Source organism: Esox lucius, chromosome 7, assembly GCF_011004845.1.
Source record: "Esox lucius isolate fEsoLuc1 chromosome 7, fEsoLuc1.pri, whole genome shotgun sequence".
Taxonomy (NCBI): Eukaryota; Metazoa; Chordata; class Actinopteri; order Esociformes; family Esocidae; genus Esox; species Esox lucius.
This window is the reverse complement of record NC_047575.1, coordinates 14,360,668-14,376,905: the sequence shown is the minus strand read 5'-3', so window position 1 is coordinate 14,376,905 and position 16,238 is coordinate 14,360,668. Positions and strand designations below refer to the sequence as shown.

The following is a 16,238-nucleotide window of genomic DNA, read 5'->3' as shown; positions in this document are numbered from 1 at the left end:
GTTTTGAGCGTAACTCATAGTGTTGTGATTCTGAGTCATTGTACAATGTCCTTTAAAAGATTATATTTAATAGGCTACCTATCAAAAATATTGCATCTTTGGGCTTGTTCAGAAACAAAAAGTTGCGCTTCTTTGTCATCAGCAATGGTCATGCAAATTCAAATTAGCACTTCCAGATTAATTATCAAGTAACATGTTTAATTTACCCCTCTTTGGACTCACCAAACTGAACTACATTAAATTATGCCTATAAAATATTTCAGCATCTACCACAAAAGTATCTTTGCCAGAAAAAGAATAAGCTATAAAATGTCATCCTTTTCATACTCACTTTGTCTGGAATATTGCACTGCCTTCAGTAATAAGTGATGATGAAAGAGGTTACATATTTTGTGGACTATGTTACGATATTCATGGGGAATTAAAGAGGCCTGCTCAGTTGGCAACGATCACTGTCCTCTAAAATGAGCGGGACGTGGGGCAGACATTTACCGGATCCTAAAACCCCTTCTGCACACATGCAGGAATGATTCCGCTAATTATAGACTCTTAGAAGTGACATCATATGTGACATCACAGGATTAAACCACCTATTGCTTTGAATAACGAAAAGTGTGTATGTGTGTGGTCTCTTTTATTGACATAATTTGACATTCATGATATTTCAGATTTTGTTTTTATGCTAAGTGATTTGGATATAGTGAACTACTTTTTCAAAGACATTGACTTTTTAAAAGGGTTGTTTCAAACTACTACATTTCATAGGCTACGTATTGAAAATGTCTAATCCCATGTGCTTGTTCATAACCAAAAAGTTGAATTTTTTTACCAGCATTCGCATACAAAGTCAAATTAGCATTTTCAGATTAGTTATTAGAAATATCCTGTTTTCATAATGCAATTTCAGGTGCATAATGGCATAATCTATAAAGGGAGTTATGGTCTTGATTCTTACAATAATAATAAAAAACATAATAATCCTACCGTGTAGTCATTTGTGGTATTTCATAATTCCATCATCAGACAATATCAGTGGTTATAATTGATGTACCTCAAATATAGTGTGTGTAATATGGCAAAATACCTATTTTAAAATGTTGACCAATTAGAAAATCAAGAATATTCACATTTCTACATTTTGTTCAGTCATTTTTTACCTGCATTATTTGATTTGGGTCCTTAGGTCTCCTTCACCATGTCTTTCTTTTGTTCTTAATGGGAAATAAGAATTATAGTACACTGAACAAAATAGACACACAACATGTAAAATATTGGTCCCATGTTTTTTAAAATATCTCCATATTTTTTCATACTTATTTCTCTTAAATTTTATACACAAATTGGTTTACATCCCTGTTTGTGAGCATTTTACCTTTGTCAGGGTAATCACAGTAAAAAGAAATTAAAAAAAGAGTTGCCTGTTTGGTGTATGTTTTTGTTCAGTGTACTGTAGGTTTCCCAGCAGTGGAGCGATCTGACTCCATTCCACATGCAGTTATCCAGGCCTTGTCTTAATGTAAGAGGTCTGAATGATCTGGCTGTTGCTGTGTCTGTGTGTTTATGCGTGAATCCACTCAGTGGTTGTGTGTCTGTGTGGCATCTGTTAAGGTGTGTCTGTGTTAATGTGTTTGTGTGTGTACATGGCGTGTGTTTGTGTATTAGGTTGTGTGTTAAGGTGTATGTGTTTGGGTGTGTTAATGAGTGTTTGTGTTAAGATATGTATGTTAAGGTATCTGTGTTTTAGGGTGTGTGTGTGTTAGGGTGTGTGTTAATGAGTGTATGTGTTAGTTGGTGTATGTTTGTTTACGTGTTGAGTTCTCAGATTCTGTCATCTCTAATTGCTATGGTTTAAAAAGAGACAGATCTAGCTAATCCAATTGTGCGGTTTCTTAGCAGTGAAAAGAGAAGGAATGATTGGTACAGGAATATGGAGGAGAGGAGAATGACAGAAGAGAGATGAAAGAGGGAGAGAGAGGGGAGCACTGAGAGCAAGGGGAGGGCGGGGGGGGGTGTGGTGGTGATGAAGACAAGTGCATGATGAAATGACATTTATAGAGCTTTGAAAGTGAGAGAGAAGGGAGGACGAGAGGATGGATGAGTGGGGGACTAAGAGGGGAGGGAGTGAGAAACAGAGAAGTACAAACATGGAGTGAAAGAACCGGAGAGAGAGAGAGAATGCAGTCCCATATGAAGAAACTACTGAGGCCAGGATGAAGGACAGACGCAGCAAGGGCGGATGAGGGGGAGAGATGGAGCATCAACACAGGGAACAGGGAGAAGGAAGGGAGAGGGGGAGGAGAGGGGGGAGGGACGGTGAGAGGGAGTAGGGACGGTGTTTGGGGGGCTGTTTTGAAGCAGACCGGACAGGGGGGATGGTGTTGCCCCTGTAGGTCCGGGATAGAAGCTGAGTTCCCCTCTAAGTATGGACTCAGAGCCATCCACAACTGTCACTGAACGATCAGAGAGGAAGAGGACACACACACACGTCCCCCCGGGCAGAGGCACAGACAGCCTGGTGGGCAGGAGGGTGTTCCAAGCACACCTACCTGGTCAGTAAGAATGTGTTCCTAGCACACCTACCTGGTCAGTAAGAATGTGTTCCTAGCACACCTACCTGGTCAGTATGAATGTGTTCCTAGCACACCTACCTGGTCAGTATGAATGTGTTCCTAGCACACCTACCTGGTCAGTATGAATGTGTTCCTAGCACACCTACCTGGTCAGTATGAATGTGTTCCTAGCACACCTACCTGGTCAGTATGAATGTGTTCCTAGCACACCTACCTGGTCAGTATGAATGTGTTCCTAGCACACCTACCTGGTCAGTATGAATGTGTTCCTAGCACACCTACCTGGTCAGTATGAATGTGTTCCTAGCACACCTACCTGGTCAGTATGAATGTGTTCCTAGCACACCTACCTGGTCAGTATGAATATGTTCCTAGCACAACTACCTGGTCAGTAAGAATGTGTTCCTAGCACACCTACCTGGTCAGTATGAATGTGTTCCTAGCACAACTACCTGGTCAGTAAGAATGTGTTCCTAGCACACCTACCTGGTCAGTATGAATGTGTTCCTAGCACACCTACCTGGTCAGTATGAATGTGTTCCTAGCACAACTACCTGGTCAATAAAAAATTGCACATGGACAATCTTGCTTCACCTCTTTCTTTCACACACGCTTCCTAACCCGACACGCTTCATCTTATATCACCCGAGTAGCAGCCGATAAGCACACACATCCAGAAGTCTGTAGGTAGCTCTGCTGAGTGTTGGCGCGCCGCGTAGTCAGCCTATCAAAGCCCCCCACACCCCACACCCCCATCACACCCAATCATAGTACACAAATAGCCCATGAACTCTATTACATCCACACCACGTTGTGTCGGAAAGCTGTCCCTCAGAGTGGATGTTAATAGGTTAATTTTATGTTTGAGTCTGTTCAGATGGGAGTTATTCACTTAGTGAGATGTCTCTCTGAGGAGATAAGTACACCTGGGGAAGCTGCAGGTGGCAACACCCCCCTTCTTCTTCCCATCTGAATCACTGTCAGCATGCGCGCACACGCACACACACACACACACACACACAGGATCATGTATGTTCTCATGTCAGCATGTTAGATGTGTACACGTACGCACATTCAGTTAGCTCTCATTCATTCAGAGATATTTTTATGTTTTACATGGATGTCCATTGAGATGTGTTGTCATGGGCCCTTTGGAGGTCCCTCATAAACATAACACTGAAGCCCAAAGTATTTACAGCTTTAGTTATTATAAGCCTTCTATTCCATCTGGATCACTGAAACTGCAGATTACTTAATTGAAAAATGTCTGATTGAGATGGAAATGTATGATTTTTGAAGTGAGTTTTGATTCAGCGACATCTATGGAATTTACTGTCTCTACTAACATGGGCAAAGTTGCCTTTACATTTAATTCATGCTGTAACACAGATTTTCTGTGATAGAGATTGAATCCAGCCGTTTATCTTCAGTGATGCAGATTCAATTCAGCCATTGATCTTCAGCAATACAGACTGAATTAATGTCCTTGATCTTCAGCGATACAGACTGAATTAATGTCCTTGATCTTCAGCGATACAGACTGAATTAATGTCCTTGGTCTTCAGCGATACAGCCTAAATCCAGTCTTAGATATTCAACAAAACAGATTTAATCCAACCCTTGATTCACAGTGATACAGACTGAATCCAGCCCTAGATCCTCAGTGATACAGACTGAATCCAGCCCTAGATCCTCAGTGATACAGATTGATATCTTAGCCCGGTTCTAATGAGTGCCACTCTCCAGTCCGCTACTGAGCATGTGACTGGTGTCAGAGAGGGGAGCTGATCCATTATACAGACATTCCACCCAGGCCTCTGTATGCCTGGTAATACTGGGATAATTCAACTTGTTTACATCTCCTTTGGGAAATCACTAGAGGCTCACGATACACTAGAGAGAAGGACAATGGAGGGTGAGAGAGTCTGGGTGTGTGTGTGTGTGTGTGTGTGTCCATGTCAGGGTTTCAGTGTATCGTTTATGAACATCTGTGTCTCGTGTACTATATATTCTCTTAAGGATGACTGCATATGTATGTAATCTCTGTGTGTGTGTGTGTGTGTCTGTGTGTGTTTGTGTGTGTGTGCGTGCGTGTGTGTGTGTGGCGTTCTGGTGTAACCTGAGATTCAGGTGCTGAAGCAGACGGGTGTGCAAATACATGAGTAGAATTTGTTTCCACGGCAACAGGCTCAGAGTGAATCAGTGCAGTGGAATGGCTGGTGAGCTTCTATTAGACAGAGGAGAGGCAGTTTCCATAGCGACTCAGCATCGCAGCTGCCTATGCATGAGTGTCTCTGTGTGCGCGTGTTCGTGTGCGCGCATGGGAATTTTTCTACATGCATCTCTGTGTCCGGGAATTAGGATTGATTGGTTGAATTATGTATTGGAAAAGAAGATACACGTTAGTACAACCCAGGGGGTGATCCGGAAAAGTGACACCGCTTGTTTCCAATGTGGTTGGTGACGGAAGACATACCACCCAAAACAACAGCAATAATCATTCATCACGTGGAGTAAACCAGTGAAACTGGCCAATATGTCCCCATACCAACATTGCATTCTGTAGACATTGATGCTTCTATGTCGTTATCGTACACATCAGTTACAATCAAGTTGTCCATATCCTTCCATGTCGTCCTCCCGGCCTCTTTACTTCTCTAAAACATACAAAACATTATCAGTACCCTACCTACCTTCCAAAAACTACACGAAACCAACAGCCTTTACACACTGACAGGGAGGCATAAACAGACATCAGTGGTGCTAAATACTGCTGATATTCCTCCAAAGATGACTTCTGACCTATCCTTAAAATACATCTCTAAACTGAGCCAGTTTAGTTCATAATGGGTGGCTCTTGGGCTGAATAATGACCTCCGACCACCATTCGATCTTGGCCTGTTACAGCTGAGCTTACAGCTCTTGTGTGTTCAGGGCCAGTGCTTCTAATGTTGTTATATGTGAGGCTTCAGCTGCTCCTTCTTGAGCTGTCGCAGCAACATGCCTACTGCATGCTGGGAAGACACCTTGACACGGCCAATTTTGTGTATTTGATCTCATCCCATCGTTTCCTCACAACGTTACTCTTTCTCAGTCTCCTCCTTGTCACTTGGTGTATCTCTGTCTCTGTTCAGGGACCGTGTCTCTTTCAACTGCTCCATTTTCTCTCGCTTTCCTTGTCTCTCTGTTATTTTTTCCCTGGTCTCTTCCAATCTATTTTAAGCCATTTCTCCTCTCTATCCATCTCTTTTTCCATCCCGCTCTCTGTCTCCATATCCCTGTCGTTCTCCCCACCTCCCTCTCCAGAAGCTCATCAGGGTAAACAGATGCTGTGGCTGTTATTTATGTTTCCACTTGGTCTGGCTTTCACATGAATTATCCACAGGGCCTGCACAGCACAGACGCTAGGCTAACTGGGCAGCGCTGGCAGTTCTGCCTTATTCGAGGCACACAGACTGTGCTACATCACTTCACAGAGAAGGGGGGGGGGGCTCTGAAAACCCTGGATCATACCATTATCCAATGGAGAGGATGGTAGGAGAGAAAGTGAAAGTCTGAAGGGGGGGGGGTGCAGAGAGACTTCCAGATTGAAGCACTGCTATACAGGGAACACAGCACTACAGGGGGGACAGAAAAATACACAGACTGCCATGACAACAATACAACAATGTTTCTAAAATGGCTAGCCACCGATAAAAGATGGGATTGACGTTATTGCTCTCAACACTAGCTTTTGTCTGCAACATCTCAGTTCAGTTTTGAAGGTCAGGAATGAGGTAAATAAGCTTACGTCTCAGACTTAGGATATATGCTGGTTGGAGGTGAGACCACCTGGTTGGAAGTGAGACCACAATAGACAAGGGATATTGAGTGGTTTTGTAGGTTACTTTCTTAACACAGTATAGTATGTTACTGTGACTGTTTAGTTGTCCAAAGTTTTAACTAATAGCAAACAGTGTGTTTTAAATCACCTAAACTCAGAAATTAAACTGATTACTTTGCGTTATTGTTTGATAAATTGTCCCTTAATAATAGGCATTAGGAAAAGACAAAGGGATCAATTTGAATCGCTGTGTTGCTCAAGTGATATTAACATAAACAAATTTTTACAACTGTTACAACTGTATCTACCTCCTTGTATTATTGCAACAACTCCCAATGGATTCAGGAGAGTTGAAGATCGAGGCAAGCCTTCCTCACAGACATCCATGGCACGTTTTTTTCCGCACTGCTGTTCGAGCCAAGTCAAGCACCACCAGCGGAGCCCCTCCCTCACCTGATTAGGTCACTTAGCTTAGGAGCCGCTAGGAGACCACAGAATCCCTGCTGACGGTGACCTCCCACTCACTGGGCCATACATGCAATGCAATAAGCATGTCATCAGCTGGAGGCACAGTCAACTCTCGCACCTAAATGGTGTTGGTCAGCTTGGTGCTACGAAAGAGCACCTTAGTCCGCAGTGCCACCTAGGAGACAACATTTTTCAGATCTAAATTAAATGGCAAAAATGATCTGTAATCTATTTTCAATATTTTTGTCAGTAATACAAATGATTGCAATAAAAAAAGAAATTGACAGAAAAAATTACTGAATAGATTTAATCTGTTACTTCCCAACCCTGTGATTGGCACATATCAAACAGAGAAAGATATTAGCAATTTTCTGTGAATTACCAGATTTGGTGGACATTTCTGTGTTTTTTTTGTAAATACACAAAAGGTTGTCATAATTCGTCCGCTCATCTTTCTTACACCCTGCCACAGACATACGAGACCGTCGGAAGAAGCCGGTGATGTTGTTCATCCATGGCGGCTCGTACATGGAGGGGGCCGGAAACATGTTCGACGCCAGCGTCCTTGCTGCCTACGGCAACGTCATCGTGGTCACCATGAACTACCGTCTGGGCGTGCTGGGTGAGTGTGTCTGTCGGCCTGCTATAACATCACTTCCATCAGGTTTCGTTGTTTTGAGTTGATGGTATTGCTCTCCCTACATAGACGCCATGTGGATGTATGGCAATGCATTTTTTAACAGTGATGCGTAGTGACCGGGAAAATATCTGGGGCCTAATCACAGCTGTTCTGAGGGACTGACGTCATGTTGGTTTCATGGGTGTTCGGTCTACTCAACAACACAGAGTACCTACAGTTCAGTGGGGTTGCCAGGTTGGGTAATGGGATCTTGTTTACTGTATCAAGCCTGTCTCAACACATCAGAGTATTTATAAAGAGGGAAACGGGAGTTCTTTAGGATACAGTCCAAGCTTTCCCACTCGTGTAAACACGGTGAAATGTGATCCAGACAGTCATTGACCAGCCCTGCCAGCTAAGAGGGAATATATTCAGAGCTCTTCTGTCCTGCCTGCTAGTTATGAGGCCCGCTTGTTTTGGTGCTCCATGTTTCATGTGCTATTACACTTTTCTACATCTGTCTGAAAACATTAGCGAGTGGAGCGTGAGGACAGTCCGCTGTGTGAACCCAAGTTCCCTAACGCACGGTTTCATAGTGGCGCTGTTCTAATGCATGTTCCAAATGGTCTTTAATGGTGGACATGTTCTCTTCATTCCCAGGCCAATAACTGTCGCTGGCCGTGTGATTTACATACGTGTCAGTTTAGCGTGGGCGAGTCTGTCTGTGTGTCTGTGGGTCTGTCTGTGTGTCTGTGGGTCTGTCTGTGTGTGTGTATGGAAATTCTGTACGCATCTGTAAAGTATGTGTTATATAGTAACATATGTTTGTAGTTTACCCCTGTGAAGTGTTTAGTATTTATGCCCTACACACACACACACACACACACACACACACAGACACACAGAAGGAGAGTGATAGTGCTGAGCAATGCAGATGGTTGATGCAGTGTCCTGGATTTCTCTAACATGGTTGAACATTTTGGTACGTGGGCGAGTAGACTAACCTCCCTCTCTCTCCTCTTTATCTCTCCCTCTGTTCTGCTTTAAATGGGTTACTCTACTGTACTGAAGGGATTATGTGTGTGTGTGTGTGTGTGTGTGTGTGCGCGCAAATATGCAACTGTATGCGTGCGTGTGTATGTGTGTTTGAATATGTAACAGTTCCATCCATCCTCACCACTTCTCCAAACCCATTGGCCTCAAAAGGGAAAGACAACTGCTCCACATTCAAACAATAGGTGGAAGATATATCCACATATTCCCCTGTACTGCACTCCATCACTCCCATTTGCCAACCTGACTTGCGCCTGTGTCTTTAAGAGGGAGATAGGGGTTAGGGAGCAGGGGGATTGAGACAGAGGAGAGAGGGAGACACAGAGACACAGCCAGAGAGAGAGAAGGAGAAACAGAAGGGGTAGATGGGAACAGGCTAAAAATAAACCATCAGAAGTGCTTTTTAAATCTGCAGCGAAGCAAAGAATTCCTTCAAACTAATGTGAATGCAATGTGGCCACGAAACATACATAAACACACACACACACATATATGCATGCACACACCTTACACACACACACACAAACACACACACACACATACACCTGACACACACACATATGCATGCACACGCCTCATACACACACACACACACACACACATACTAGCTTGTATTCATCTTTCGGTACCATCATACAATTATATAAGGTGATTGTTGGTGAATATTACGCAACTTCAGGATATATTGTGCATTGTTAAAGGGGCGGATATGGGAGTATTGGGAGAAAATCCAAAATGTCTGCCAATCCAAAATGTTTTCCATGGAACAGAGACGGTAGGTACATACCTCAAGCCCAGGGCTACAGCCTGCTCACCTTCCCCCTGCCTTCCTCCTGGCTGCTCCAGGCCCAAGCAGCCTCCTGATTTATGCTGCACAGCCATCTGTTCAGACTAATTAACTAATTAACTAATTAATGAACTCTGGGGAAGGGCCCACCATCACTGGACTGTGAGAGAGGCTTTCTTACCTCTGGAAGAGAGATGAAACAGTCCACTGTCCTCCTCCCCTCCTCCGCCTGCACCTCTTGCGCCTCCTCCTTCTGCTTCTATATCTTCTTTACTTCATCTTCCTCTTTTTCTGTTTCTTCTTTTTTTTGTTCTCATTCTTCTTTAGCTTTTTTTCTGCTCCTTTTGCTTCATCCATCTTCTTTTGCTTTTTTATTCATCTGTCTACTGCTTCTTTCTCATCTCAAAGCCCCCTCTTCTCTCTTCTCCTTTCTTCATTGATCCCATCCCCACTCTTTCCATCAGACCATCTCTCAGGATGACAGGATCCCGTCTCACACGCGTCTCTCCTCCCCCCCTCGGCGGCCCACCAACGGCTGATCTCTGAACGATCCTGCCCAGCCCTCCACCCAAGCACCCGAAGACAATATTTTTGAGTTATTAGAACGTGCGTTGGTTCGGGTGTACAGTATAATCTCCTAATTACAAACTTGGCTCAGATTGAATAAGTGGAGGCCAGTGATGGGATTTGAGAATTTTATTGAAAATTTTATGCGAAATAAGATGTTCCCGGATATAATGAGGTGATCATTTGGTTATTGCTGCATGGGGCTGTCAGGAGAAAGTCCATTTTGCTGCACAAACGCAGCTCTGAGAGGAGGAGCCATGAAATGGGAAGGAAATCATGAGCACATTTCTTTGCCAAATACATTTTCATGCACAGGAATTTGACTCTGTGAAGGGGTGATGCAACAATTAACAGATGACCAACTGGCTCTACAGACAACACACCTAAATGTAGAATGTGTACAATGTAAGGTAATATCTGCAGGCTTGTAAAAACACTAAGTCATACTATAATTGACCAACGTAGACATGTGGGCTCCGGTGAGAATGTAGGGGGATGGTCGCACAAGGCCACAACTCCATCTACTCAGGCATACAGGAAACGTTTGCATTTCAAAACCATTTGAAAGATTCCGGACCACTTCCCCCACACACCCGTTAAAGGCCTGTTAACAGTCGTGTTCGCAGATTATTTCTACTTCATTTCTAAGTAGGATACCTAGATAGGATCTGAACACTGCTGAAGAAACCCCATCAGTCCTGGTTACAGGATATCCTTCAAAGCCAGTTTCAAGTCAGTTCCGACAAATGACGAGAGGTCACGCCTGTTCTTTTCATAAGCGCATGGTCCAACGCAAACATCAGCATATTCTGATGGGGTTTTAATCTGCTGATTCCCTGCCATCCTCACGCAGTGTTGCCATTGAGACAATATTCTAATGAGCAGCTTTTGGAGCTCCACCCGAGCAAGGCGTTTGATTCGGGTTGGCGTTTGGTGAGGCGTCAGTGATTTACACTGGTGTTCCACCCCTTTTAAACGCAACTCAAGTTAACCTTGGCCTAGCATTGCTTCGCCTGTCCAAAATGCTAATTGATGGGATCATTTAGCTGAAAAAAAAACGTACTATAAAGGAAAAGGCCGTCCAGTTCTAACTAACAAAACAGGAAATCATTCCGAAGAGCACGCTGTTTGAAAACACAAGCACCCTCCAATGGAATGCAGGTTAAAACGCACAGGCGCTGATGAAGGCCAGGACAGACACGGTTGATCTCAAAGGTTACCTCACAGTGCGCCGTGTGCAAATCCACATCCCTGTCCAGATTTGCACCGTTAGACCCTCTCTCGTGTTTACAACCACATCAAAAAGAACGAACCGTCCGTGAACAATTTAGTCGGGAAAATGTGGTGCTTCTCTCTCCAAGCACAGCCTTGTCTGTGGAGGACGAGCAGCTTAATACTCTATGCAGCAAACGCCGGCCGTTTAACGTGTATTTGCATCTGTGGACTTACCTCATTAATGGACGGATCCCGGTCCTCCGTCACCATACAGTATGGATGTTGATGTATGTTTCCTGCTCCCTGTCCCTGTCCTCCGTCACCATACAGTATGGATGTTGATGTATGTTTCCTGCTCCCTGTCCCTGTCCTCCGTCACCATACAGTATGGATGTTGATGTATGTTTCCTGCTCCCTGTCCCTGTCCTCCGTCACCATACAGTATGGATGTTGATGTATGTTTCCTTCCTTTCTCAACGTGTCTCTGTCTCTTATTGGCCTTATCTCCATGATTGGTTGGCTCCCTCCTAATGCTTCCGAGATGTTTTAATATTCCTGCCTCCATCATCATCCCAGCTGTCCATCAGTCTTTATCTTCCAAGGCCCGTTTGAATTATGGCTGAGTATATGCTCTCTCCTTGGATCTATCACCTTTCATATCCCATTTGTCTTTTCTTCTGGGCCCTCTTCCCTTTCAAATGCAATCCTTCCTCCTCTCGTATCCTCTCCCCACCTCTCGTATCCTCTCCCCTCCTCTCGTATCCTCTCCCCTCCTCTCGTATCCTCTCCCCTCCTCTCGTATCCTCTCCCCTCCTCTCGTATCCTTTCCCCTCCTCTCGTATCCTCTCCCCTCCTCTCGTATCCTCTCCCCTCCTCTCGCATCCTCTCTCCTCCTCTCGTATCCTCTCCCCTCCTCTCGTATCCTCTCCCCTCCTCTCGTATCCTCTCCCCTCCTCTCGTATCCTCTCCCCTCCTCTCGTATCCTCTCCCCTCCTCTTGTATCCTCTCCCCTCCTCTCGTATCCTCTCCCCTCCTCTCTTATCCTCTCTCCTCTCTGTTCACCTGTTCATGTATTCATAGATCGGTTTGTTCGGTGACATCCCGATAATTGTCCTGTTTATGTGGGAGACACTGGGTCTGTAGGAGCCTATTCCCTCACACAGCAGGGTAGCTAACTACTATACTAAACAATACTCTACACACCTGAGGGCCTGGATACACACACACACACACACACTGACAGTGGCAGCTCTTAGCATGGATCAGTGAACAGTACAGGCTTTTTACTGAAGTGGAGAACACGTCCCAAAAATATCACTACACATAATTGTCTCTCATAGCACTGGCTCCACTCACAGCCAACCATTTCAAATCAGGGGTCACCTGTTCAATAGGGAGAGAGAGAGAGAGAGAGAGAGAGAGTGTGTGTGTGTGTGTTTGTGTTTGGTGTGCATTGGTGTGTCGTGTGCATGTCCGTGCTTGCGCTTGAATGACTCACTGCTAATATTTTAGCATCACAACACACAATTTATATCAAAACACATTTTAATCCCTCATATTGCAGGTCTGGATGATTAGAAAGGTGCCAATTAGATATGCAAGCTACAATTCATTAATGATTATGCTTTCTGACTGTCTACCCTGATTAAAAATCCATCATTCACACTACTGGAGTGAATCCATTGCTCTGCGTGGAGGTTTATTCTCAGCAGCTATGATAACATTAGCCGGCCTCCAGAGACAGAAAGGGGCGGTGTTTCATGAGGAGCTGTCTGGTTGGAGCTCGTGGTCTCGTGTTGTTCCTTTCTGTTGAAATCGCTCTGGATCTGGTGCTCTCCATCCTTCCTGTACGTATATCTCTTCCCTCTGCTGTATCACTCCTCTCGCTTCGCAAGGTTGAAGACTCTCTTCACAGTTCCTTGGCCGTTACCTAAAGCGAGTGTTGAATATGCATGAGCTCGGCCTCCTAAACTGCTGCTCTCAGCTCTAAAGTCGGCAGGAAGCCCAACTCAGCAGACAGGAAGAGTGTAGAAAATAAAAGTTAGTGAGAGAAAGAGAGTGGGGTTGAAGTGGGGGAGAGAATGGAGGAGAGAGAGTGAGAGAGGTGGGAGGGGAGAAGAAAGGGGGGGGGGGGCTTACGTGTTTTCATTGATGGGCAGATCACCATGTTTCCTTTTCCTGTCATCCAATCAAAGAGGTTGAGGAGGGGCTCCTGTGAGCACGCAAGGGTGTCTGGCTCGAGATCTGTGTGCGTGTCATGACAGAGGCTGTGTCCACATCTTTATGTCTGTAGCGCTGGCCGGTTGCCAGGCAACAGTGACAGGCAGACAGCTCAGCACGGGGCGGCTATGAGAGCGGACACATCTTCAAGCCCCCGGCTCGGTCCAGCATCACGGGTCACAGTCCAGAGGTCGCAGGGTCACTTAGTAACGGGAGGCTAAGAGTCTGTCCCTCACCGCCATGATCCAACCCATTATGACACTGAGACAATACTTTTCCATCGTCCCTTTGTCCGCTGTCCAATCACAGGACGAGGATTTACCAGCCAGCCAATTGGAGTGGGGTCACAGGATGAGGACCACCCATTCAGTGACCTCACAGATCTAAATCTATATCTTCATCTGTTTAATCCCTTCCCCTATCTCTCTCTCCTGTTCTTTCTGTTTCTTTCTCTCTCTCTCTCTCTCTCTCTCTCTCTCTCTCTACCCACTCTCGTTGTCTCGTGCAATCTCATTGTTTCTCTCTCCGTCTCTCTCTCCAGCATTTTCAGTCTCTCGTTCAAAGCTTGGGGGTGAGAGGTCAGATTGATTTTGTGTTCAGTCCTATTTCGGGCTCTTTTCTTCTTGGGTTCTGGGGGCAGCTAAGCAGCAGTTGATGAGTGAATAGCTTCTCTGTCTTTCCCCAGGCCTCGGCCTCTGTAGCCTTTGCTCCTTACAAACTGGGAAATGGTCTCCAGAGAATGCAAAAAACCATCTCCTGGCGCCACGGGAGGCTTTCAATACATTTCACTTTGTAGTCCCCAACTCCCAGACTTTGACATCTGACCGACACGGCGTGGAGCCACGGCACCCAGAACACACGCTCTGCTTGCAGAAAATACGTGACAGAGCACAGCAGCTTTTCACCGAGTTTTCCCCAAAACGATTCCCCGTTCCAAAGGTCACGTTCAACGCGTGTCAGTTTTCCACGTGGCGGCTTAGTGCTGCTCTCCACTGGCAGCGGTGCCGTGTCAGTTCCCCGGGCATTAATCACACCGGACCTGGTTTACCCTCCACCCATGCAGCAGCTATCAAGTAAACCACCAGGTAACCAGGAGGCAGGCAGAGGAGTGTCTGTGGGTCTCATCCAGACCTCAGACCTTCAGATAACAGAGAGCCGCTCGGCTCCCAGTCTGCCTGGAGTTTTATGTGCATGTGAATACACCATTAGCTGTTCAACAGGAAACCGGATAATGAGTTTAGAAGGTGGTAACACGTTTTAGCATATTTGAAAGAAAAGTGAGTGAGCGTGTGTGTGTGTTTGTGTGTGTGTGTGTGTGGGGGTGGATGATTGTGTGCGCGCGTGTGTGTGTGTCTGTCTGTGTTTGTGGGTGGATGATTGTGTGTGCGTGAGTATGTGTGTGTGTGTACAGTGGAAGCAGATGAAACATGTTTGTACCATGCCTTTTCTCCTAACTGTTAGTCATAACGAGCTCTGCATTCAACGATATGGGTATTAAAAATGAGTGTCATTGCTTTTATCAGATAATGCAGCCCTTGACTAATTCAACCAGGTTTCTGTTAAAGCACTCGAGGCTGCTAACGAGCCGCGGCCTCGTCAACACCCAGGCTACAGTCACTGTGCGCCGGGGCCATCTTTGTTTGTGGAGGACATAAAATGCCGGGACATTACTTTCATTGTCTCCCTGAATCCTCCCTTCTCACCAACCGACCCTCTTCCACTCCATCATTTCCTCTTCTTCCGTCTGATCTCTTTCCTCCCCTCATCTGTGTTTCCTCTGGGTCTCTCCATTTTCATTGTTGTTCACTTCTCTGCGCCGCTGTCTTGCTGTGACACTGCTTCCCTCCCCGCCCCCCAGGGTTCCTGAGCACCGGGGACCAGTCGGCCAAGGGGAATTATGGTCTGTTGGACCAGATCCAGGCCCTGCGCTGGCTCAACGAGAACATCGGCCACTTCGGAGGAGACCCGGAGAGGATCACCATCTTCGGCTCCGGCGCCGGAGCCTCCTGCGTTAACCTCCTCATCCTCTCGCACCACTCGGAGGGTAAGGACACTAGCCGCGGCAGAGACGCCGTCCTTTCTGGCGTCGCCGACGACAATGTCGCCAGAGATGATTATCGTTGGCCCACGACGTCATCCGTAAGATGACAGTCATCGCAGCCATTATCTACAGTGAAAGCAACCTTATCATGGCAGTCATCCGTGGCTCCAGCCTCCACCGATGGTATCAGTCCCATCATCATTATCACCCTTGCAATTATCCTGGCGGGCATCAGCACGTAGCCATATCCAGCAGGTTTTACTGGGCCGTGCAGGTTTGTGTCCTACTGCAGACCCAGAGTCCAGCATCCCGTCTTCCCAACGTGTTACTGAGCAGCAAGTTGTTACGGCTTTGAGGCCGGCATCAATGTGTGAATATGAATGAAGTCCAGAATACTGGAATGGAGCATTTGGTCCGTATGAATATGAATGTGACCAGCTGAAACTGAGTCACACACAGAATAGGTTTGTAGAATCAGATCAATATGTATATGACAGCCATATGAATGAGGACCGTGGATTTGACAGTGGGAATGTGAATCTCGGTTGGTGTAAAAAAGAGACTGGTGTATGAGTCAGGACTATGTGACTGAGTGAGTATAGAGGTCTGCCTGTCACTGGGCATGTATGTTTGTATATGTGAGTTAATATGGATGTGTCTGTATCTGTCTGTGTGTATGTCTGTGAGTTAATATGGATGTGTCTGTATCTGTCTGTCTGTGAGGTAATATGGATGTGTCTGTATCTGTCTGTCTGTATGTCTGTGAGGTAATATGGATGTGCCTATGTCTGTCTGTATGTCTGTGAGGTATTATGGATGTGTCTGTATCTGTCTGTCTGTATGTCTGTGAGTTAATATGGACGTGTCCATGTCTG

General features: G+C 45.6%; 1 protein-coding gene across 1 annotated transcript in view; it reads left to right on the top strand.

Annotated features, from left to right (window-relative positions):
* nlgn2b (neuroligin 2b) overlaps positions 1-16,238 on the top strand; it is an 83,885-nt gene that overhangs the window by 58,122 nt on the left and 9,525 nt on the right. Inside the window, exons 4-5 of the mRNA XM_010894647.5 lie at positions 7,334-7,483; positions 15,181-15,366. Coding sequence (XP_010892949.1) covers positions 7,334-7,483; positions 15,181-15,366 — 336 coding nt within the window. The remainder of the gene's footprint in view (positions 1-7,333; positions 7,484-15,180; positions 15,367-16,238) is intronic.